Below are 26040 nucleotides of genomic sequence, written 5' to 3'. Positions count from 1 at the left end.
GCAGGTGAGACTAGTGTAGATGGGGCATGTTCAGAATGGCAGTCAGTGACTAATGGAGTGCCGCAAGGCTCAGTGCTGGGACCACAGCTATTTATAATATACAATAATGATTTAGATGAAGGAATTAAAAGTAACATTCACAAATTTGCAGATAACACAAAGCTGGGTGGCAGTGAGACCTGTGAAGAGGATGCTATGACGATGCAGGGTGACTTGGACTGATTGTAGATGATCAGCCATGATCACATTGAATGGTGGTGCTGGTTCAAAGGGCCAAATGGCCTACTCCTGCACCTATTGTCTATGTATCTTTGTATCTATGGACAGCATGGGCAAGTTGGGCTGGTGGGCCTTCCAAGCTGTGTGACTCTTTTACTCTATAACTGAATACTCACAATTTATATTTGCTCTCTTTCAAATAGATTGGTTCAATTAGATAAATAGTTGTTCATCCTGTTCATATTGACTCTCACAACCCAGTTTCCCTCACTACATTGTAAGCAGCCCACAATTTCAAAAATTTACCATGCAAAAAAAAAAACCCATTTAACCTTGCAAGCGCAAGTATAACAAAACAAATCTGCCATTGAGATTAAATAAAAATCGGGGCTAATAATCCATCACAGCTACAACATTATGAATAACTGTGCCTATGATAACATTAGCAAAAAAACAATACATACTCATGGTGCTGTTCTGTGCTGCAAACGTATTCACGCTTTGTAATGTTGCTGCTCCAAAGGAAAAATCATTTGTACTCAAAATATCAAAAATGCAATCATCACTTCCTTGGCAGGTTTCATTAGCTTTGTCGATTTTTTCTTTGTCCGTGGTTTGCAAAAGCTCATCATAAAATTTAGGCACAAAACTGTTGTTGTTGTAAGTGTACCAAGTCTCTCCAGCAGTTGTGTTATATGTAAATACACTGTCATTCGCTGTTGTTTTCCCTAGAAAACACAAACAGAGAAATTTAATCAGAATTAAGATATAATTAGGAAACTAATTAAATACTAGGCAATCATTTCATTAACCAGAACAATATATTGAAGTACATGAAAACTGTGACTTACATGTAAGGCCAAAGTCAAAGAAAATCTGAGTGTCATTGGGCAATTTAATTCCATTATATTCAAGGTATCGTCCATCAACAGCTTTAAAATCATCTGTTTTATCATCATTCCAGACTCCTAGAAACAAAATCAGGAAAGAATGTTGTGGTTATACCACCTATTCCTATACTCTACTCTGGTTCAAAACGTCTAAAATTACTTTACACTACCAACTAAATTGAGGAGAAAGGAACTGTAAAATAAAAACTGTAATGCCCAGGTTTAGGAAAAGCTTTGTCCCAACAACCATCAGGCTATTAAACACTGCAACCTCCAAATAAGCTCTGAACTAAGAATTGGGGGCATTGGTTTTGTCTTTTTGCACAATTATTGTTTGTTAGCTTTTATGTGTACTTGTAACCAGGCCTCCCATGTGACAGGGACCTAACGGGTCCCACTTAGTCCAGTATGACAATAAAACACTTGAACATACAGGAAATGTGGATGTATAAGCAGTCAAAATTAGCCTAAACTCTTAGCAGAGACATGAGAAACAGCTTGTACAGGTCGAACCTTTCATGACCTAATTTCAAAGAACTATTTAGCCATTGTGTTTGATTGTAGTTATTGTTCTAATGGGAGTAATGTGTGGTAATTTGAACAGGGTCTTCGAGGGTCGGCCTTAGGGGGTGCGGGGCCCAATTGGGAACAATTTTGATGAACCCCAGATTCCCAGCCAAGGTCTGTCAGCCCTGTTATTTAGTATATATTATGAAAATGTACACTAAGGTGCTATGGATTATACACTGTGTGAATCTCTCCTGCTCCCGTTTGACTGTCAGTACCTCCACTGGCTTCCAACCTTTACCGTAGCAGCTAATTACCATTAAACTGCATTATGTGAATGGACACAATGCCCTTGGAGACAGCGGCTGATTGGACGGGAGGAGACCTATTTGTTGATTGAACGGGAGTTTTAAGGCAAGCTGGTTGGTGATTGGATGCAACCCCTTTGAGACAGCGATTGATTGGCCGCCAAATAAAATTGTCAAATAGGAAAACAAAAATCGCTGGTCGGTGTGAACTCAGTGGACTATCTGCGCTGTATCTCCAAACTAAATAGTATAACATGCAGGTACATTCATTTAAAATATAATTCAGAGATTATTTCACATGATTTCTCACTGTGTAAAGCTCAATATCTGACCAATTTCTGTTTAACACGTTCGGTCTGCCATGAGCATTTTTCTCTCCCAAAACAGTTCATATCTAGCAAACCGATCAACGAACCAGACAGCAGTTCTACACAATCATAGAAACATAGAAAATGTAGGCCATTCGACCCTTCAAGCCTGCACCACCATTCAATATGATCATGGCTGATCATCCAACTCAGTATCCTGTACCTGCTTTCTCTCCATACCCCCTGATGCCTTTAGTCACAAGGGCCACATCTAACTCCCTCTTAAATATAGCCAATGAACTGGCCTCAACTACATTCTGTGGCAGATAATTCCATGAGATTCACCACTCTCTGTGTAAAAAATGTTTTTCTCATCTCAGCCCTAAAAGATTTCCCCTTTACCCTTAAACTGTGACCCCTTGTTCTGGACTTCCCCAACATCGGGAACAATCTTCCTGCATCTAGCCTGTCCAACCCCTTAAGAATTTTGTAAGTTTCTATAAGATCCCTCCTCAATCATCTAAATTCTAGTGAGTACAAGCCGAGTCTATCCAGTTTTTCTTCATATGAAAGTACTGACATCGCAGGAATCAGTCTGGTGAACCTTCTCTGTACTCCCTCTCTGGCAAGAATGTCTTTCCTCAGATTTGGAGACCAAAACTGTACACAATACTCCAGGTGTGGCCTCACCAATACCCTGTACAACTGCAGTAGAACCTCCCTGCTCCGATACTCAAATCCTTTTGCTATGAATGCTAACATACCATTCGCTTTCTCCACTGCCTCCTGCACCTGCATGCCTACTTTCAATGACTGGTGTACCATGACACCCAGGTCTCGTTACATCTCCCCTTTTCCTAATCGGCCACCATTCATATAATAGTCTATTCCTGTTGATGCCACCAAAGTGGATAACCTCACATGTATCCACATTATACTGCATCTGCCATGCATTTGCCCACTCACCCAGCCTATCCAAGTCACCTGTCAGCCTCCTAGTTTAGAGGGGTTTAAACGGTTTAGATGTGTTTAGAGGGCTTCAGATGGGTTCAGATGTGTTTAGAAGTGTTTAGAAGTGTTTAGAGGGGAATAGAGCAGTTTTGGGGAAGTTTAGAGGTGTTTAGAGTGGTTTAGAGGTGTTAGGGAGACCCTGAGGGGTTTAGAGACATTATAAGCCCCCCGTGAGAAATTGTATTTCTCTGAAATTGAAGATAGACATAAAGCTTAACTAACTCAGCAGGACAGGCAGTGCAGCGACTCTGGAGAGAAGACCCTTCTTCAGACTGAACTGAACTCTCATCGGTGAAAGTACTTGTGATTTTCTGAAGAAGGGTCTTGACCAGAAATGCAACCCTCTCCCCAGAGCCCATGCCCGTCCTGCTGAGCCACCTTCAACTTCAGTCAAACAAAAAACACAGAGTGCTGGAAGAACTTAGCGGGCAAGGCGGCTGCCTCACCCGCTGGGTTTCTCCAGCATTTTTTCTACCGCAAGACGTCAATGAGTCCGGGAATGCCGAGGCGACAGGGTGAGAGAGAGGGAGTGGGAGAGCTAGAGAGAGACGAGATGGGGAGTGGGAGAGAGAGCGCGAGAGAGAGAGGGAGGGAGAGAGCAAAACACAGAGAGACACAACGTGGGTCGGTAGGTGAATGACTAACCTGCACACCAAGAAGAAGCCCCTTCTCGCGGTCCGGGGCCCTCACTCGTGATGGTGAGTTTAAAGAAATTCTCAATGTGTCATCAATGCATCGATCTACATTCCTCAGTAAATGTAATTGTGTTTTGAACAAGTATTAATGACGCCGCGTGAATTGTATTTAAAGGAACACGGCATCATTAATACTTGTTCAAAGCACAATAACATTTACTGAGGAATGTGGATCGATGCATTGATGAATTGGTTCGGCAATTTGAGCGCCCTGGAGACGAAAAGACTACAAAAAGTAGTAAACACTGCCCAGTCCATCATCGGCTCTGACCATCCTTCCATCGAGGGGATTTATCGCAGTCACTGCCTCAAAAAGGCTGGCAGCATCATCAAAGACCCACACCATCCTGGCCACACAGTCATCTCCCTGCTACCTTCAGGTAGAAGGTACAGGAGCTTGAAGACTGCAATAACCAGGTTCAGGAATAGCTACTTCCCCTCAGCCATCAGGCTATTAAACCTGGCTCAGCCAAAACTCTGATTATTAATAACCACTTTCTGTTATTTGCACTTTACCAGTTTATTTATTCATGTGTGTATATATTTATATCATGGTATATGGACACATTTATCTGTTTTGTATTAAATGCCTACTATTTTTTTCTGTTTGCATAAGCAAAGCAAGAATTTAATTGTCCTATACAGGGACACATGACAATAAACTCACTTGAACTTGAACTTGAACTTGTATAACTAGTTAACTGCTTGCTGTTAAGAAATGCTAACAGAACTAGTTAACAAATTGTTTGTGTTTGATGGGCGTGCAGTGGTTGTTATACATGTTTTGTTTAAAAAAAAATAATCCAGATGGCAAATTTAAAAAAAAAATCTTTATTTTACAAAGAGAATTCGTATTTCCGTACGAAATACGGAACGTTAGTGCGGGGCCCCCTCGGTCCAATCGGCTTAAGGCCGGCCTTGGGGTTTTCTAACCCTAAATGTGATCCAAGCCAGATAACTTCATTTTTGTCACTGTCACTTTTGCCACCCCCATCCCCCACTCTCCCCGCCACCCCCCAATTCTGAAATTTAATCTCTAAAGCGTTGTTTCTTCCTTTGAGGCACATCATAACACGTGAACACATTTTGATCAGATAGCAATTTGGTGCAGAGGGAAAGAGATGATGTGATGTGCCTTCAATCTTTGTGGTATCATGTTAGTTTCACTTTAGCTTCAGTTTTGAAATATTTGAATTTATTGTAAGTTTTGTTTTTATACTAATACTAAACTAAAATAATGCAAACAATAACTTTTAATAAACATTAATTAAAAAACAAAGTAGATATAAAATAAATGTAAAACTTTGCCAATTAAAATATCAATGATTTGATTTGGTGAAGCACTGAGCTGCAACATGTGGGAATTGGTTCAGGTCAGAGCAATCCATTCGGCACTAATCGATATATTATGGAGGTGCTCCGCTGCGGAGGCCTTCCTTGGGTGCCGCTCCTGCAATGCCCAACCCGAAAACGTGTCGGTCGGCGGGACTGAGAACCAGCCCAAAGGTTCATCAGTCGGCAGGATCTGACGGTCAGCAGGACTTCGCCTGAAGGTTCAGCATTCGGCGAGATCGGGAACCCCGCCCGAAGGCTCCTCAGACAATGGGACCGGGAGGGAGCTCGAGAAATCGGACACGAAGACCAACGACCGCTTGTGGGTAACCTGGGAAATGCCCGCATGTGTAATACAGTATATGCAAAATAAATGTCACTGTGCAGTTGCATATGTGACAAATAAAGCACTGTTGGACCATTGGAACGTATGTTCAATGTTAGCAAGCTGGAGTTCCAGACATTGTGCTCTATCAGATAAAGGAAAGGTTTCCGACAGACAGGAGACTTACCTTTTCACAAGGCTAATTAAGAAAGTATTATGAGGTAGATTTTAACAATTTAATGGCTTTGTTAATATTCATGATTGTTGTTTTTTTTCTTTAAAACAAAATGTTGTTTCTTAAAATGGTGATGGTACTCACCCAAGAGTCCCTCTGTCTTATTTTTGAAAGCATTATCAATTGAAGTAGTGAAAGTCAAAGCTCCCAATTTTCCTGAAACTGTGAGAGATATTCCACCCTCAAAATTGGCAACTGTCTCATTGTTGGTTGTCCTCTGCACGGTTACTTGATTTACATAGGTAGAATTTTCTGTTAAAAAAAAAAAATCTTAAGCTATATTACATAGAAAAACATAGAAAATAGGTGCAGGAGTAGCCCATTCGGCTCTTTGAGTCAGCACCGCCATTCAATATGACCATGGCTGATCATCCAAGATCAGTACCCCATTCTTGCATTCACCCCATAACCCTTGATTCCGTTAGCCCCAAGAGCTACCATATATCTAACTCTCCTGAATACATATTGACCGACTCTGGAAAATAAATATTAATTGAATTCATTTAACAACAGGATTTCTTAAGGAACAGTGCCAATATCAAAACCCACTTAAACTTAAACAAATCAAAAAGAAAAAAATGTCAAGTAATATTGTGTTGCTACATGATGATCAAGCTCGACTGCAGGTCCTTGTCAGCCCTGCAGATTACAGCACTACTGAAGAGCATTTGCTGGAGACCTGCTGAGTCAGTCAGGCCTGAAGAGGTTTCTAGTTTGTATGCCAATGTTCACGGTCACATTCACCAACATGTCTGTGTCTGACTTCTGTCTGCGGCTATCACCTACTGAAAGACCAGAATCTGGCAAGGATATATTGAACCTGAACGCAAATCTAAAGAGCAGAACTGCAGAAATTGGGTAACTGGTCTCGTCCTAAGCAATGGGTGGAAACTGACAAACATTTCAGCGGAGAGCAGAATGAGAGGACACAGAGGACGCATCAATGGCCGGGGGGGGTTGGTGGTTGGGGGAACCACAATCACTAAAATACGAGGATATCCCAGAAGCCCCTCTATTGAAAACCTCGCCTTGGGAGCAGATGCGGTGGGATTGAGCAGCGGGCTGGGACATCCCAGTGAGCAGGCCCGACTTGACGCTGTGGTCAGACGATGCGGAGGACTCACCTCACGGGCACCGTGGCTGCGAAGAGGCATGTGCGGAGCGAGTGATCATGACGCAGTGATCGGGTCGGAGCCCTGCTGTGGAGTTGAGCCAGGGGCGTGTTGGAGACCCTGTAGATGAGGTCAGGGCGGAACCTTGAGTTCGGGTCAGTCTCAAACAGAGTTGGATCGGGGACGGAGCCTCAAGGTCGTGGACAGATCGAGATTGGGCCGAGGTGGACGGGATCTGGCACCAAGACAAAGGGGGACCCGGCATGGGGGGGGTGGGGGAACAGACAAAGAAGGGATGAGTACTTTGTATAACTTTGTTGGTGCATTTGTGGCAACTCTTTTGTACAGAAAAACAAGGAATTTCACAGCACTCAGTTATCATCATCATCATCATCATCATCATCATCATCATCATCATCATCATCATCATCGTCATCATCATCATCATCATCATCATCATCATCATCATCATCATCATCATCATCATCATCATCATCATCATCATCATCATCATCATCATCATCATCATCATCATCATCAACAACAACAAATTGAGCAGAGTACCTGACAAAACCTTGTTTCATAGAAACATAGAAACATAGAAAATAGGTGCAGGAGTAGGCCAATCGGCCCTTCGAGCCTGCACCGCCATTCAATATGATCATGGCTGATCATCCAACTCAGTATCCTGTACCTGCCTTCTCTCCATACCCTTTGATCCCTTTAGCCACAAGGGCCACATCTAACTCCCTCTTAAATATAGCCAATGAACTGGCCTCAACAACTTTCTGTGGCAGGGGAATTCCACAGATTCACCACTCTCTGTGTGAAAAAACATTTTCTCATCTCGGTCCTAAAAGACTTCCCCCTTATCCTTAAACTGTGACCCCTTGTTCTGGACTTCCCCAACATCGGGAACAATCTTCTTGCATCTAGCCTGTCCAACTACTTAAGAATTTTGTAAGTTTCTATTACAAAATGCTAATTCTAGCGAGTACAAGCCAAGTCTATCCAGTCTTTCTTCATATGAGTCCTACCATCCCAGGAATCAGTCTGGTGAACCTTCTCTGTACTCCCTCTATGGCAAGAATGTCTTTCCTCAGATTAGGGGACCAAAACTGTATGCAATACTCCAGGTGTGGTCTCACCAAAGCCCTGTACAACAGCAGTAGAACCTCCCTGCTCCTATATCCAAATCATTTTGCTATGAATGCTAACATACCATTCACTTTCTTTACTGCCTGCTACACCTGCATGCCTACTTTCAATGACTGGTGTACCATGACACCCAGGTCTCATTGCATCTCCCCTTTCCTAATCAGCCACCATTCAGATAATAGTCTACTTTCCTGTTTTTGCTACCAAAGTGGATAACCTCACATTTATCCACATTATATTGCATCTACCATGCATTTGCCCACTCACCCAACCTATCCAAGTCACCTTGCAGCCTCCTATCATCCTCCTCACAGCTAACACTGCCCCCCAGCTTCGTGTCATCCGCAAACGTGGAGATGTTGCATTCAATTACCTCGTCCAAATCATTAATATATATTGTAAATAGCTGGGGTCCCGGCACTGAGCCTTGCGGTACCCCACTAGCCACTGCCTGCCATTCTGAAAAGGACCCGTTTACTCCTACTCTTTGCTTCCTGTCTGCCAGGCAGTTCTCTATCCACATCAATACTGAACCCCCATTACCTTGTGCTTTAATTTGTCCAATGATTTCACCACTTTCCAAATGTGCTTTCCAAACACCACTTCCCGACTAACCTGGATTTCACTCAGTTCCTCCATCTCATTTGACCCCCAGTCCCCTGCTATTTCTGGCAGATGATTTATGTCTTCCTTAGTGAAGACAGAACCAAAGTAGTTATTCAATTGGTCTGCCATGTCGTTGTTCCCCATGATCAATTTACCTGTTTCTGACTGCAAGGGACCTACATTTGTTTTAACAAATCATTTTGTCTACACATATCTATAAAAGCTTTTGCAGTCAGTTTTTATGTTCCCTGCCAGTTTTCTTTCATAATCTATTTTCCCTTTCCTAATTAAGCCCTTTGTCCTCCTCAGCTGGACTCTGAATTTCTTCCAGTCTTCTGGTAGGCTGCTGTTTCTGGCTAATTTGAATGCTTCATCTTTTGTTTTGATACTATCCCTGATTTCCCTTGTTATCCACGGATGCACTACCTTCCCTGATTTATTCTTTTGCCAAACTGGGATGAACAATTGTTGTAGTTCATCCATGCAGTCTTTAAATGCCTTCCATTACATATCCACTGTCAACCCTTTAAGAATCAATTGCCAGTCTATTTTGGCCAATTCACGTCTCATACCCTCAAAGACACCTTTCTTTTAGTTCAGAACCCTTGTTTCGGAATTAACTATGTCACTCTCCATCCTAATGAAGAACTCAACCATATTATGGTCACTCTTGCACAAGGGGCCACGCACAGGACTGCTAACTAACCCTTCCTCATTATTCAATACCCGGTCTAGAATTGCCTGCTCTCTCGTTGCTTCCTCTACATGTTTGTTTAGAAAACTATCCCGCATACATTCCAAGAAATCCACTTCCTCAGCACTCCTGCCAATTTGATTCACCCAATCTATATGTAGATTGAAGTCACCCATTATAACTGTTTTACCTTTGTTGCAAGCATTTCTAATTTCCTGTTTGATGCCCTCCCCCAACTTCACTACTACTGTTAGGTGGCCTGTACACAACTCCCACTAGCGTTTTCTGCCCCTCAGTGTTTTGCAGCTCTACTATTATCGATTCCACCTCCTCCAAGCTAATGTCCTTCCTTTCTATTGCTTTAATCTCCTCTCTGACCAGCAACGCTACCCCACCTCCTTTTCCTTTCTGTCTATCCCTCTTGAATATTGAATATCCCTGGATGTTCAGCTCCCGGCCTTGGTCACCCTGGAGCCATGTCTCCGTGATCCCAACTATATCACATTCATTAATAACTATCTGCACATTCAACTCATCCACCTTATTACGAATGCTCCTTGCATTGAGATACAAAGCCTTCAGGCTTGTTTTTACAACACTCTTACCCCTTATACAATTATGTTGAAAAGTGACCCTTTTTGATTTTTGCCCTGGATTTGTCTGCCTGCCATTTTTACTTTTCACCTTCCTACCTATTGCTTCTACCCTCATTTTACACTCCTCTGTCTCTCTGTTCATGCTCCCATCCCCCTGCCACATTTCCTTCAGTATCAGGTCAAATTACCTGAAGGTACAGGTTTCAGAGAAGTCAGGATATGCACCAAGATATGGGTGCATCGTGTGGCTGTGGAGAAGCAGGAACTGGGCTTATGGCAACATAATTCCCTGTTGAACAGGGAATGAACCTGGTCAACAGGTTTGATGTGCCCTTGTGATGGCTGATGTGACCCATAGCAAATGCCTCTGCTGAAGCATCTTCTTCATCTATATTCCAGTTTACCTAGAGAGCAAAAATGGCCTACGTCTATAAGGAGAGAAAATATGTGTCAAATGTGGCCCTCACAGAGAAACCAGGGATCTCTTTGCTGTTGCAGTTCATTAGAATATTTGAAATGAGGAAGAAACGTGAAAGAGATTTTGATCTGTCCTTCCAGTTGATCCTTTGATAGGGTGATACGCATTTGGTACCAAAACCGAATTTCTATTGTATACATTTCTGCTAAATATCTGTTCAGGATTATTTCATCATTGTAATAGCTGTTTTAATGTTATGATGCAAAATGAATTAAGGTAAGGACTATTCATTCCAACCTGTAACATTTACAATATTCCCATCGACCAGAAGAGTTAGTTCATCTTCATTCTCGAGATTCCACTGAACCTGTAAAAATAAAATGATTTCATCACCTGTATCTAAAAAAAATAGGTGCCAAATATTTGCAAACATAATGGTATCATAATATCATAAGTGATAGGAGCTGAATTAGACCATTTGGCCCATCAAGTCTACTCCACCATTCAATCATGGCTGATCTATCTCTCCCTCCTAACCCCATTCTCCTGCCTTCTCCTCATAACCTCTAATCAAGAATCTATCTTTCTCTGCCTTAAATATATTCATTGACTTGGCAAAAAATTCCACCCTTTGACTAAAGAAATTCCTCCTCATCTCCTTCCTGAGAGAACGTCCTTTAATTCTGAGGCCATGACCTCTAGATTCACTGTGTAGGTCCTGCCACGGTTTGACTTCACAAAATATAACACCTCATACTTATTTGCATTAAATTCCATTAACCATTCTTCAGCCAACTTGCCCAACTGATCAGGATTCTGTGGTAATTTTTGATAACCATTTTCACTTTCTACAATACCACCCTCTTTCTACAATACCACCCTCTGCAAACTTACTAATCATGCCTACTACTTTCTCATCCAAATCACTAATATAAAGGACCAGCAGCAATGGGCCCAGTAGTGATCCCCAAGACATATCAGTAATCACAGGACTTCAGTCTGAAAAACACCACCTAACCTACTTGAGCAATCTACTACACGGAATCCTATCAAATGCCTTGCTGAAGTCCATATAGACAACAGCTACAGCTTTGCCTTAATTAAGCTTTTTTGGCTACTTCTTCAAAAAGCTCAGATTCTTAAGACATGACTTCCCATGTACACAAGCAGCATGCTGACATTCCCTAAACAAACCTAGTCAATCCAAATGCATATATAAATATATTTTACCTCAGAATACTCTCCAGTAATGTGCCTCCCACAGATGTTAGGCCCTCTGGTCTACAGTTCCCAAGCTTTTCCTTACAGCATTTCTGGAATAGCGGCACAACATTAGCCAACCTCCAGTCTTTCGGAACCTCCCCTATGTCCAATGATGATCATATATCTCAGCCAGAGCACCTGCTATTTCCACTCTGGCTTCCCACAGTCTACTACACAATAGCTATATCACTAACAATTGGCAATATTTAAACACATCTTTACGATTGACTTGTAAGCTTTTTTACTTCATGGTATTGAATTGATTGGAAACGTGTATTTAGTTGTGTAACCGTCCTAAGAAAGGTTATTGCCAACCGTATGAAAAAGCATTCTCCGCACAGCAAGCAATCTATGACATTCCAGCTGCCATGGAATGAGTGCCTGAACTAAAATGTCACTTCACAGATGGCAAGATATTTATTAGAATAATGCAGAATACTATGAACCAATATAACTAATACTAATCACCTTTGTTCCACTGGGTCCTTGTGCTGCCAGTGCTACAAAGTTTGTAGCCTCTGATGTTCTATTTTCTCCAGCTCTGAGGGTTCGACCATGTAAACTGAACGTAACCGTATTATTTTCATCTTTCACATTTAATATAACAAATTCACCCAGACCATTAAATGTGTATTTTGTTCCATCCAGGGTCACCACATGAGGATCTCCGAATAAGAAACCTGGTAAGTGTAACAAAAAAGTAACTTTAAAGTTTATTATTAAAATTAAGATGAAGCCATTTGTTGGATTTAAATAGCATCAGTAAGCAATTAAATTGGAGAGGCTCCATATTTAGCTCATTTTGCACTGATTTTTGAAAATGTTGGTTTTGGAAATAGTTAAAGTGCTAGCAGCAAACCGCAAGAGCACCTTGCGAAAAATATGTTCAACAACATTGTTTGATTTCTTTTCAATTAGGGTTTAAGAAGCAGCATCATAATTTTCTCTCAGCATCTGCAGTTCTTCATTCACATAGTTTTGTCACTGAATGCCAGTTGTAAATAGTAGTTGCAGTTTAGTTTAGTTTAGTTTAGAGATATAGCACGGAAACAGCCCCTTCGGCCCAACAGGTCCGCGCAACCAGCGATCCCCGCACATTAACACTATCCTACACACTATAGAGACAATTTACAGGTGTAAGAAAGAACTGCAGATGCTGGTTTAAATCAAAGAAAGACACAATATGCTGGAGTAACTCAGCAGGGACTGGCAGCATCACTGGAGAGGAGGAATGAGAGAAGGAATGGGACTGAAGAAGGGTCTCCATCTGAAACATTACCCATTCCTTCTCTGCATAGATGCTGCCTGTCCCGCTGTGTTACTCCAGCATTTTGTGTCTATCAGACACATTTTTACATTTACCAAGCCAGTTAACCTATAAACCTCCACGTCTTTGGAGTGTGGGAGGAAACTGAAGATCTCAGAGAAAACCCACGCAGGTCATGGGGAGAACATACAAACTCTGTACAAACAAGCAGGATCGAACCCGGGTGTCCAGCACAGCATTCGCTGTAAGGCAGCAACTCTACTGCTGCGCCATTATGCTTCCCTATCAACAACCATGTGTTGAATACTTATTTTTCAATATTCTCTATAGCTGCGATAAGTGAGGTAGAGGATATGTTATGTTCATTAGGTCACACACTCATCAGTGATAGGAGCAGAATTAGGCCATTCTGCCCATCAAGTTCACTCTGCCATTCAATCATGAATGAACTATCTCTCCACCCCATTCTCCTGCCTTCTCTCCATATCCCTGGACACCTGTACTAATCAAGAATCTATCACTGCCTTAAAAATATCCACTGACTTGCCCTCCACAGCCTTATGTGGCAAAGAATTCCACAGAATCGCCACCCTCTGACTAAAGAAATTCCTCCTCATCTCCTTCCTAAATGTTGGAATTATTATTGTTAACAACACCTTGTTGCAAATGAGTGAAAAATATAAATGGCCGCTGCCCATGCAAACACGTGGTTGTTGGTCTCACAGTGATGTATCCACATTTAATTCCAAAACAGGATATTCTCAGCCATCAAAAATCCATGAGGAATGGGCTTGCAGTTTCATGAAGCTGCCAGCTGCATGAGAAATGCTCAAAATATGCAAAAAAAAGCCTACTTTATGCATAAATCACAGTGACATACAGTGGAATCTAATGAGATTACATCATAAACTTTAAAATAAATTCCTGAACTTGATGTCATCTCCTTCTCATTTAAATAACAATCGGCCATGCTGCAATTCTATATTTAAAATCTGAACGGTATTAATATAAAATTCAGCAAAAATAAACCAAATTGATAAATATTCTCACCAACACATGAGATGTCAGATCATCAAAGATGAAGTTGCTGCTTATCAGACTAAAACTGCATTTCCCTTATTGATGTAAATAAACTAAACATGCTTTTTAAGGTCATAGGGAATAGGAGCAGAATTAGGCCATTCGGCCCATCAAGTCTACTCTGTCATTCAATCATGGCTGATCTATCTCTCCCTTCCAACCCCATTCTCTTGCCTTCTCCCCACAACCCATGACACCTGTACTAATCAAGAATCTATCTATCTCTGCCTTAAAAATATCCAATATACAAATTTTCACACTTATTTTTCATAGCACGTTCCATAAAATACACCATTTGAGCTTATTGTCATTAAAAACAAATCAATCTTATGTAGGCCATCTATGGAATTTTATTCGTAGCGTGATTTTGATTAGGCTATTAATCACAAGAGTGCAGTGGAACTTATTCACTGTATTCTGGACACTCCAATGGTATTGAGCTGAAGTGGAAGGCTGAGGAGATTTAGACTTGTTAGAAATTGTTGTTAGTTGCAAGAGAATTTTGATTGCATAAATACCAGATAAATTGGAATGTAGTCTACTACTCATGATGGGGATTCATTAAAGAATGCAGTTATACATGCATCTATACTATGGCTAAAACTCTCATTTTGACCACGTTATAAATACATTTGCACAAAAATGCTACCCTATATCGCTAGGATTTTTTGTCACCTAACTCAGCGTTCTCCACTGCTCCAAGCCACCAAGTTGTGTTCCAATCGGTGAAATATGAGAAAAGTTACGAAGGTTTAAAAAATCATGAGATCAGCAGATTGGTCTTCTCGTCTGTCAGTGCCTATGAAGGCAACGCCCCTTCCGGCACCCGCTGGAGAATAAAGCTCCGGAGGCGGGACTGAGTAAATAAGCCGTGCTGATTGAGTTTGCAAGAGTGGAGTTGGGAAAGCCGCTGTGTGGAGTCGGAAAAGCCACTGTGTGGAGTCGGGAGGTGCTGTGTGGTGCCGCAGCCAGTGGCCACTGAGTGGAGTCCCTCCCTCCCACACACCCCTTCCCCCCTCCCCACTTCCACCCTCACCCTTTCCCCCTCCTACTCCTCCTCACACACCCCTCTCCCCACCACACACCCACACCCCCCATTTAAACCTCCCGATTTCACCCCCTGAAATACAGTACCTATCCGTGGAGGTCTGTATCCAAAGCAATAGTCGCTAGGTCTCGCCAGCCGGTAAAGAAAACAGATCCCAGGATCATCAGAGTCTCTGCAGCAGTCATGGTATGGATCAACTTCCATTTCTATAGTTTAACATTGAAAAATGATTAATGATAGAAAGCGTTCATATTAACATGAAACATGTTCTACACCACTTGGAAAAATGCTGATCAAATATATTTCCGAATATATACAATGTGGAAACAGGCCCTCCAGCCCAACCTGCCAACATGTCCCGGCTACAATGGCTGCTCGCGTTTGCTCCATATCCCTACAGACCTGTCCTATCCATGTACCTGTCTAACTGTTTCTTAAATGTTGGGATAGTCCCAGCCTCAACTACCTCTTCTGGCAGCTTGTTCCATACACCCAACACCCTTTGTGTGAAAAGTTTACACCTCAGATTCTTATTAAATCCTTTCCCCTTCACCTTAAAAATATGTCCTCTGGTCCTTGATTCCCCTACACTGGGCAAGAGCCATGGTGCACCAACCTGGTCTATTCCTCTCATGATCTTATACACTTTTATAAGATCACACCTCATCCTACCATGCTCAAAGGAGTCCCAGCCTACTAAACCTCTCCCTATGACTCAGACCCTCGAGTCCTGGCAAGATCCTCGTAAAGTTCTGGTAACAAAGGAGAATTTTCCTTAAATAGATTCAAAAAAGTGCTTAAATCAGTGGGTCAGACATCATCTCTGGAGAAAAGGAATAGGTGACATTTCTGAGGAAGGGTCTTGACCCGAAACTACACCTATTCTGTTCCTCCAGAGATGCGGTCTGACCTGCTGACTTAGTCCAGCTTTGTGGGGTTATCTTCGGTTTAAACAAACATACGCAGTTCCTTCCTACAGAATTTTCTTTAAAATGGATGCCTTCTCATAACAAATGGAACCCCAATAAAAATTCTGGAGTCAGTTTTGTATCTGCAGATAATTAGATCCACTCTCAGATTCCGAGCCCCCTGATAACTATTATGATACTTCCTTTGATTGTCTCCATACCTTCAGGTTTTGCATCAGACAGCCATGAGTAATTACAGTAAATCCTGACTGATTAAAAAATCATCAAGATTCTACCCTGACTGGGACAAAAGAACATGGATCTTTATTTAAAACATCTGAAAAAAGATGTCGGTGAATTGAAAACAGCCAAGGAAAAGAAAAGTTTTTTATGAACAAACAAGTTTTATACCGATACATTTGTAAGAATCTTCAGGTGTTTGACCTGGATTGTTTGCTAGTTCTCTTTTCATTGATACTGACCGGCCTACTGAGTGTTTCCAAAATTCTCGGCTTTGGTTTCCAGTATCTGCAGTGTTTGTGATTTTCACAATTGACATTATCTGTAAATGTTTTAATATATTTTTTCCTATCTGGTTTCTCCACAATCTAACTGACTAAAGTATGTTACTGATGGGAACAGCCGAACCATTCAGCCATCATTCCTCAATTATAGACAATAGACAATAGACAATAGGTGCAGGAGTAGGTCATTCGGCCCTTCAAGACAGTACCGCCATTCTATATGATATTGGCTGATTATCCTCAATCAATACCCCGTTCCTGCCTTCTCCCTATATCCCCTGACTCCACTATTAAAGCCCTATCTAGTTCTCTCTTGAAAGTATCTAGAGAATCGGCCTCCACCGCCCTCTGAGGCAGAGAATTCCACAGACTCACAATTCTCTGTGCGAAAAAGTGTTTCCTCGTCTCCGTTCGAAATAGCTTACCCCTTATTCTTAAACTGTGGCCCCTGGTCCTGGACTCCCCCAACATCGGGGACATGGCTCCTGCCTCTAGCGTGTTCAAAACCTTAATAATCTTATATGTTTCAATAAGATATCCTCTCATCCTAAATTCCAGAGTATACAAGCCCAGCCACTTCATTCTCTCAGCATATGACAGTCCCGTCAACCCAGGAATTAACCTTGTAAACCTATGCTGCACTCTCTCAATAGCAAGAATGTCCTTCCTCAAATTAGGGGACCAAAACTGCACACAATACTCCAGGTGTGGTCTCACTACGGCCATGTAGAACTGCAGAGGAACCCATATGCTCCTATACTTAACTCCTGTTATAAAGTCCAACATGCCATATGCTTTCTACACTGCCTGCTGTACCTGCATGTTTACTTTCATTGACTGATGAACAAGGACCTCCAGATCCCATTGTACTTCCCCTGTTTCCCAACTTGACACCATTTAGATAATAATCTGCCTTCTTGTTTTTGCAACTAGTAGATAACCTCACATTTATCCACATTAAACTGCATCTTCCATGCATTAGATTAGATTAGATTAGATTAGATTTGTTTATTGTCATTCAGACCTTTCGGTCTGAACAAAATTTTGTTTCCCTGCTGCCATACATATAATAAAAAATGACAAAAACACACAATCAACACACATTTAACTTCCACCACAGTGAGTTCACCAAACACCTCCTCACTGTGATGGAAGGCAAAATCTTAAAGTCTCTGTCTCTTCCCTTTTTGTTTTCCCTCTGCGCAGAGGCGATCCAGCTCCAGATGTTGTGAACCCACCGGGTGATGGTAAATCCCGCGGCTCAACCGTGCTCCGCGAACGGGCCGGTTCAAACTCCGCGGGTGGTCGCTGCCGCTGCCACAGCTCCGAAGCCGATTCGGGTCTCCGCTGCCGCCGCCATGGTTCCGGGACCGAGTCGGGTCTCCGTTGCCGCTGCCGCCGGTGCCACAGCTCTGAGGCCAAGTCGGGTCTCCGCTGTCGCTGCTGCTGCCGCCACAGCTCCAGGGTCGAGTCGGGTCTCCACTACCGCTGCCGCCACCGCCACAGCTCTGGGGCCGAGTCGGGTCTCTGCTGCCACTGCCTCCGCCATAGCTTCCGGGCCGATTCAGGTCTCTGCTGCCGCTGCCGCTGCTGCCACCGCTACAGCTCCGGGACCGAGTCGGGTCTCCGCTGCCGCCGCCGCTGCCTCCGCCACAGCTTCGGGGCCGAGCCGGGTCTCTGCTGCCGCTGCCGCCACACTCCCGCCACGCTGCCGCTGATGCTGCCCACTCCTAGGCCGCCAGCTCCGCCATTAGGCCTCGGCGCAGACGGAGACGGGGACGGGGAAAACGACAGAGAAAAAGTCGCATCCCCCGAAGGAAGAGACCACTTCCCCTTTAACTCCATCTTTATGCTCCCAATTTGTCATTCCCTCCCCCCCCACTATTTAGTTTAAACCCACATGTGTAGCACTAGCAAACCTGCCTGCCAGAACGTTGGACCCCTCCAGTTAAAGTGTAACCCGTCCATTTTGTACAGGTCACCCCTAGCCCAGAAAAGATCCCAGTGGTTTATAAATCTAAATCCTTGCTCCCTGCACCAGCCCTTCAGCCACACATTCAGATCCCCTATCTCCCTGTTCCTGTCCTCACTAGCACGAGGTACTGGAACCAATCCAGAGATAACCACCCTAGAAGTCCTGCTTTTCAGTCTTCTTCCTAACTCTCTAAACTCGCGTTGCAGATCCTCCTTCCTCTTCATTCCGATGTTGTTTGTGCCTACGTGCACAACAACTGCTGGCGGTTCACCTTCTCTCTCGAGGATGTTCTGAATTCGGTTTAACAATTCTTCAGTGAAAATTGGTGACAATGGACTGACTGGCTTAGTAGGCTTATGGGCCTGTCCCACAGGCGATTTTTCAGCGGACTGCCTGCGACTGTCAAGTTGCTGGCAGTCGCCTGAAAAACCGGGAACTGGAACACACACGCGCACACACACGCACGCACACACGCACACACGCACGCACACGCACACGCACACACACACACACAGCAAAGGCGGGGGCCAGGGCAAGCGGGGGAGCGATGTCTGAAATTCACACGGTACAAGGCCAAAGTGATACAGACACACACTGTGATGAACAAGCAGGTTGGTGCTGTAATTAAGACGGCTAGCACAGTGTACGGTAAGTCCTTTAAAAGAGTGGAAATGGGGGGAGTAGGGGGCGAGATGGGTGGAAAGGGGAGTGGTAAGCAGGAGTTTTCAGAACCAAGGATATCCTTACCTGCTTACCTGTTTTTTCCCCAATGAGCCAATGAAAATGACCTGTCCGCAAAGGCGATTAACTAAAACTACCTACAACTACCTCAACTACCCATAACTACATGGCGACCCCACTACAACTGCACCTACAACTACAGGATTATCGATTTTCTCCATGGCGAACAATTTTTGGTTGAAAAATTTGCGGCGACCATACTGTGGCCGCGACTAGTTCCCAGAATGCAGGAACTCCTCGCAACCATGAAGGTGACTCACCAGAGACCATCAGCGAACATGTGGCGACCATGTGGCGAGCACCTGCACTTGCCTAGAAAGTCGCCTTAATGGGATAGGCCCTTTAGAGTGCATAAACTGGATGCAGAAAGCTCAGTAACATCTGTTTTTCTTACCTTTGTAGGTAGTTTGCAGCCTTGGTAAAACGTTGTTGAAATAATTATTCCTTCGGAAAATATAATATGAGAATCCTCTCCAGAGCCAAGCAAATGGATTGTAGCTAGTCCATGGTGTTGGAAGGAATCGTTCATTTTGACCGTAGATTAGACCTCCACTTCTGGAATAGTAACATCTCACTCCTGAACCCAACCTGCTTGGAAATCGGCTTTGGAATGTGATAAATCTCTCTAAGAAGAAATTAGCACATTTGATTTGCATGATATATTCTATCTGCTCACCTGTCTTGCCTTACAGTCTACATTAATTCATCTTCAAAATATCTGTTGCAAGTGACTGCCATCACATAGAACATAGATCAGTGTAGCACTGGAAAACGCCCTTCAGCCAATGCTGTCTATGCCAAACATAAAGCCACATTAAACAAATCTCTGCCTGCATGTATCTGATCCATGCAACTCTTGGAAACTTTAACTTGTCCATCAAGTCATTTTAAACTCAATTTACAATAGTCCACGTTCCTCAATGTTTCTAATTCAATGTGAAAGACATTCAGACAGCTACTTGGATGGGAGAGGTTTGCAGGGGTATGGGCCAGGTGCGGGGAAGTGGGAATAGCTGAATTACACAACTTGGTCGGCATGGATGAGTTGTGCCGAAGGGCTCTGTGACTCAATTCTCCGATCAGTCTGAGGAAGGGTCTCGACCTGAAGGGTCACCCAATTCTTCTATTGTTGCCTGTCCTGCTGGGTTACTCCAGCATTTTGTGTCTATGTAAACCAGCATCTGCAGTTCCTTCCTACACACTCCGTGCTGTACTGTTGGATTCTATTCTATGTTCCATGAACGCAGTGCCTGCAGTCTTCTGTGCAGACGCAAAGGTGCTGTACACATCTCTAATAAACATCTGTGTCACAAGGCTGGAAAACAAAATAACGACCTTTAACCCTTATAGGTGCTGGTATGCAGTAACGGCAACTCCCGTCACAAAAATGCACTGGCTACCTGTGAGCATTGGAGATGGTTAAAGCATAACCGTCGAAAGGGAATCGGATAGATAGTTAAAGGGAGAAAATGTGCACAGTTGTAAAGAGGAATTGCTGGATATCCCTTTCAAAAAGCTGGCCATTTTGTTGTGTACCTTCTATTGTTCAGTATCTACTGCTGTACTTGTGTTGGACTGATATCTATTGATTCCCAGTCTTATGGTTCTTTACATATGTGCTTGGCAACAACTTGTATGCATGGGTTAAAAGCAAAGGACGTGAATGTAAATTTGACTTAAGAATAACACAATAATTAATTTATTGAGCATGAAGGCTCAAATACATTCTATTAAATGCCTGAACATTCAGAAAGTGCACAAACCTGAGATATTGCAAGTGGCAAACCCAGATTTTGGATGTTTTCTGCTGTTCAGCATTTCTGCTAATATTTCTGATTACAAATATACTAAATAATAAAATGAATGATTACCTTGAGGCCTTTTCACTTCAAATCCATAAAATTGGATAAAGTTTCCAAATACAAAGGCATTATCAAAAATAGCTTGCCAAAATGAACAGGGACAAGGCGAATTGAAGAAGCTCCAATATGGGAAAGGTTCGTGTAAATACCAATCAATACATTTTTGTCTTGGGTTTCTGGTATTGATATCATTTTTTTCTAAACGATAGGCTACGCGTCCATTTTTATCTAAGAAAAGAGTAAGATTGCAAACATTAAAAGCAAACAAAAGACATGTAATGTTGGGATATTTGGGTTGTTATTTGAGATTTAGCTTATCTGATGTTTAAAGAATAGCATGGTAGCAGGACCTTCAGTCCACTGAGTCCACTGTGACCATCGATCAATAACCACACGAGTTCTATGTTATCCCACTTTTGCATCCTCTATCTACATACTAAGGGCAATTTACAGAAGCCAATTAACCTACAAACCTGCATGTCTTTGGGATGTGGGAGGAAACCTGGAGGAAACCCATGCAGTCAAAGAGAGAACATACAAACTCCACACAGGCAGCACCCCAGGTCAGGATCGAGCCCGGGTCTCTGGTTAAAGGTCTCTAATACACCAAATCATGATGGCAATATAATTCAGTGTTCTTAATGTGTATAAGATTCAAAAAGGATTTGGTGCAGAAAAGAATCATTGCAAGTTGGGAGTCTCGCAGATCACTGGACGAACACAATGCAGAGAGTTTGGCAAACATTTATCAGAGTCAGGTCCACGTAATTAATTGAATAATATTTTCAATTATTTTTCACTTTAGGAAATGATTAGCAATTACAAAGAATTACTTGGGCTCTTTCAAAGTATCCCTTCAGAACCTATTCAGCCAAAGAAATGCTTCAGAGGGATAGTCACTTTTTATAATGCAGGAAACACAGCAATCAATTTGCATATAATCAGTTTCCATAAATAGTAATATGACTAGAATATTATCCCATGATTTTATAAACCTCTATAATGTCATCCCTCAGTGTACTTCACTTCATGGCAAACAGTTTCTCCTAATAACTCAAATCCTCCAGTTCTGGCAGAAAAGATGCACGAGTATGTTGCCAGAACGAGAGGGGCTGAGCTATGGTGAGAGGGTGGGCGGGCTGGGTTTCTATTCTTCGGAGTGCAGGAGGATGAGGGGTGATCTTATAATGGTGTATAAGACCAGCTGGGAAATAAATATAGATGCGCAAAATATTTTACCCTTGTTGGAAGGGAGATTCATAGTTACAATCAAATTAATATTGCAAGCCTTGTCCACTAATATCACGTATTATATCCTGAACATCTTTAAATAATTGACAATGTTACAAATTTAGATTACAGTAATCTCTCGTTAAAATGGACCATGGAGAGATGGGGGGTGGGGGGGTGGTGTACATTCTTGCCGATTATCTGTTACCAAGTCAGGTATTATCATTGTATGCAGTTGAAACAAATAAATTGGTGCAGACCAGTGAGCCCGTCTTCACCAGTTGCCACGGCTGTTATAGCAGCTCACGTTGTAGCCCTTGGAACAGCGCTCTCGTCAGGCCGCTGCTGACAACAGGACATGCTCGGTCACCGTGGGGCCTCTCCCTCCCCTCTCACCTGCTGCCGCATCCAAGGTGGGGTATGTTGGCCTCCAGGGAAGAAGGAGGAGGTGGTATGGAGTGGGATTGGAGGGAAGTGGCCGAGTGGGCAGAGAGACGGGAGGAGGGGTCAAAGCCACCGCTGGCAGCAAGAAGCAACAGCTGGTGAGAGAGGAGGGAGCTCCACAGCGCCCTGTTGTATGTGGCAGCCCGAAGAAAGTCCTGTCCCTAGAGGCTACAATGTGAGCCGCAACAACAGCTGTGTCACTGGACCGTGAGGTGGGTGAAGAAGAGTTTGTGGTGCGCCTTGCGAGTCAGGATTGGTCAGAAGCCCGGCCTCTAAGCGGCCATGGAGATGGTATAAGCTGGAGTTGGCACTGGCAGGTGAGTCCACTATATCCATAATCCATTACAAAGGGGCCCGATTAAAACAAGGATTGACTGTACGTTGTTCAAGCGAATAGTATCTGTAGCAGACTGGCCTATAAAACAGCAATGCATCAGTGTCAATTTCAATTTTAGTATATTGTCATGTTTACCGAGGTACAGTGAAAAGCTTTTGTTGCATGCTATCCAGTCAATGGAAAGGCAATACATGATTACAATCGAGCCATTAACAGTGTACAGATGCATGATAAGTGAATACTGTTTAGTGCAAGGTAAAGCCAGTAAAGTCGGATCATACATAGTCTGAGGGTCACCAATGAGGTAGATAGTAGTTCAGGACTGCTCTGATTGCAGTATGATGATTCAGTTGTCTGATAAAGGGGCTGTCTCACTGAGGTGACCGAATTGGCAAGTTTAGAAAAGTTTAGGAGAGTTTGCAAAAGTGTCATGTTGAAGTCCCTTCGACTATGTAGAAGACCACCTTTGACGTCCTTCGACTATGTTGAAGTCCAGTTTCGACTAGCTTTGACTAGCTTCGGGAAAAATGGACACCGAATAGTGGAGAGTGAAGATTACCTTTTTCGATCTCCTTCGACCTCCCTTCGACTATGTTGAAGACTATCTATGACTACCTTGGACTACCTTCAACATTTTTTAGCATGTTGAAAAATACGCTGCGACCTAGCTGAGGCCTCGAGTATGCGGGACTATTCTCGATCATGAAGGAGAGTTACAAAGACCTCCGATGACCTCATGTCGATCATGCGGCAAGTCATGAGTCAATGGCAAAGTCTTCTGAACTCGCGGATTAGGTCGCCACAGTGGGACAGCCCTTTAACAGCTGAGAAGAAACTGTCCCTGAATCTGGAGGTGTACATTTTCACACTTGTATACCTTTTGCCTGATGGTAGATAGGAGAAGAGGAAGTAGACAGGGTGCGATCTGTCTTTGATTATGCTGCTTGCCTTGCAGAGGCAGTGTGAGGTATAAATGGAGTCAATGGAAGGGAGGCTGGCTTGTGTGATGGTCTGGGTCTACAATTTTGCATCAGTGAATCTTCTTACATTTTACTTTCATGATGAATATGACTTACTTGTTTTATGGCCAGGATATTGATCTGGACGGTAGATTTGTTCAACTAATGCACCAGATCTGGTGTTCGGGCCATTAAAAAATAAGGATGTTGTTTCACTGTAAACAGAAACAAATGCAATGGTATCAATTTGCAAGACAATGACTGTTGGCCAAGCTGAAAAATTGAAGAAACAATTGTTCCACTGAATGAATGAACATTTCTAACAATGGAACATTCCAGGCAAATTATCACTGTATAACGTTTAAATATATATCAGAATATTTGTCAGAAATTTGATTATTTTAGTTTAAATCCTTATCTCAACTGCTCTCCCAATTTACAATTGCCAAGCAAGGTCACTCAGCTAGCTTTACGAATGAATACCAGAAAAAAATGGGATTGTAGAATAATAACAAGAACAAGTAGTTGGAGTTGAGATCTTATTTCTTATAATTAGATCCTCATGGCCCTCCGAAGGGGGGGGGGGGGGGGGGGGGGGGGGGCATTGGGTGCGGTCGGACGGACACCCCTTTTTTTTCCAGAATAAATACAAATCCCGAGAAAAAAAAATTGGAGCACAGTGTTTCCACTTCTAGGAATTTACTGGAAATTCGGAAAATTCTGGTGCTTCCTGGGGTGCTGCTGGAGTGGTTAGTTTTGCACCCTTGGGTGCTGTTGATGTAGTTACTTATGCATCCTGGGGTGTTGATGGCGAGGCTTGTTTCTCCCTGGGGTGCTGCTGGTGTGGTTACTTGTGCACCGTGGGGTGCTGCAGCCTCTGACCCCTCTGCTAATTCTTCCCCTTCCGACGTTGCTGCTCCCATTGCCGGCCCCTGCTGCTTGTTGCCGCAGCCGCTAGAGCCGGGCAGCAGCCGCCGGACCAGGCTGCCACTGCCCTTGAAACTGCGGGCGCTGCTGGTGGCCGCCGCTCCCCGCATGAACTCGCACTTCTGCCGGTACATGACCAGCGAATCGGGCCTGAGCTGCCGCTTGGAGCTGGAGCGATGCACAATGTCAGGCGGGATCATCAGCTGCCCACTCTGCTGGGGGCTGCTGGAGGCCAGGTAAGTCTTTGTGTTGCTGCTGCCTTCCTCGGGGGCAGAGCTGCCCAACCATTGGGCTCCACTTTCCACCCCCTCGCCGTCTGGCTCTTCAAGTACTTGGCCTTGTCGTCAGCCAGTCTCACCACGGCGCTCTGCCGACCCCGCCTGTCCTCCTCCATTTGACGGAGGTGGCCGGGACTCTTGGACATAAGCCTGAGCGGCAGAGAGACGTCCGCCTTGGGCGGCATGCTTGCAATGGGTGCGATCTCGCTCGGTATCTTACTTTGATCCAGCCAACATGGCCAAACACGTTTTCTCATCCACGAAGAAGCAAAGACCCGAACTTCCATGAGCAATAACAGGCTGTCTGCAATCACCTTAATCCATATTCACTATGACTTTGCCCATAACTTGGACAAAGTCGTGACTAGGTTTGCGCAGTTACATTCTTGGAAAATGGAACTGGAAAACATGAATTCTGGCTAAATGGCAATATATGTAGGCTTGCCACGAGTGTCCGTCGCCTGCATCCAGGGGTGGAAAACCCGGGGGTGCCAGAGGGGACACGTCCCCTCCATGTTTTGAGAGGTGGGGGCATCGTCCCCAAGTTTTCTGATCCGGATTTTAAAACCCGGTGAAATCTCCGCTTTCCGGGGGTGGGACTGATGATCGAGGGCGCCGATTGGATAAGAGAGACGTCGGTCAGCAGGCAAGTTCAAGTTCAAGTTCAAGTGAGTTTATTGTCATGTGTCCCTGTATAGGACAATGAAATTCTTGCTTTCCTTAAGTACACAGAAAATAGTAGGCATTTACTACAAAACAGATAAATGTGCCCATATACCATGA

At 43.5% G+C, this 26040-nt stretch overlaps 1 protein-coding gene across 1 annotated transcript in view; it reads right to left on the bottom strand.

Annotated features, from left to right (window-relative positions):
* Positions 1-26040, bottom strand: part of LOC129703781 (uncharacterized) — a 212231-nt gene that overhangs the window by 57633 nt on the left and 128558 nt on the right. Inside the window, exons 48-56 of the mRNA XM_055646491.1 lie at positions 24170-24267; positions 21092-21310; positions 19615-19845; positions 15159-15278; positions 12146-12357; positions 10712-10781; positions 5915-6082; positions 1071-1187; positions 684-947 (exon numbers count right to left, since the gene is read on the bottom strand). Of these exons, the coding sequence (XP_055502466.1) occupies positions 684-947; positions 1071-1187; positions 5915-6082; positions 10712-10781; positions 12146-12357; positions 15159-15278; positions 19615-19845; positions 21092-21310; positions 24170-24267 (1499 nt within the window). The remainder of the gene's footprint in view (positions 1-683; positions 948-1070; positions 1188-5914; positions 6083-10711; positions 10782-12145; positions 12358-15158; positions 15279-19614; positions 19846-21091; positions 21311-24169; positions 24268-26040) is intronic.

Source organism: Leucoraja erinacea, chromosome 14 (assembly GCF_028641065.1).
Source record: "Leucoraja erinacea ecotype New England chromosome 14, Leri_hhj_1, whole genome shotgun sequence".
NCBI lineage: Eukaryota > Metazoa > Chordata > Chondrichthyes > Rajiformes > Rajidae > Leucoraja > Leucoraja erinaceus.
Note: the sequence above shows the minus strand (reverse complement) of the source record. Positions and strands in the feature narration are given on the sequence as shown.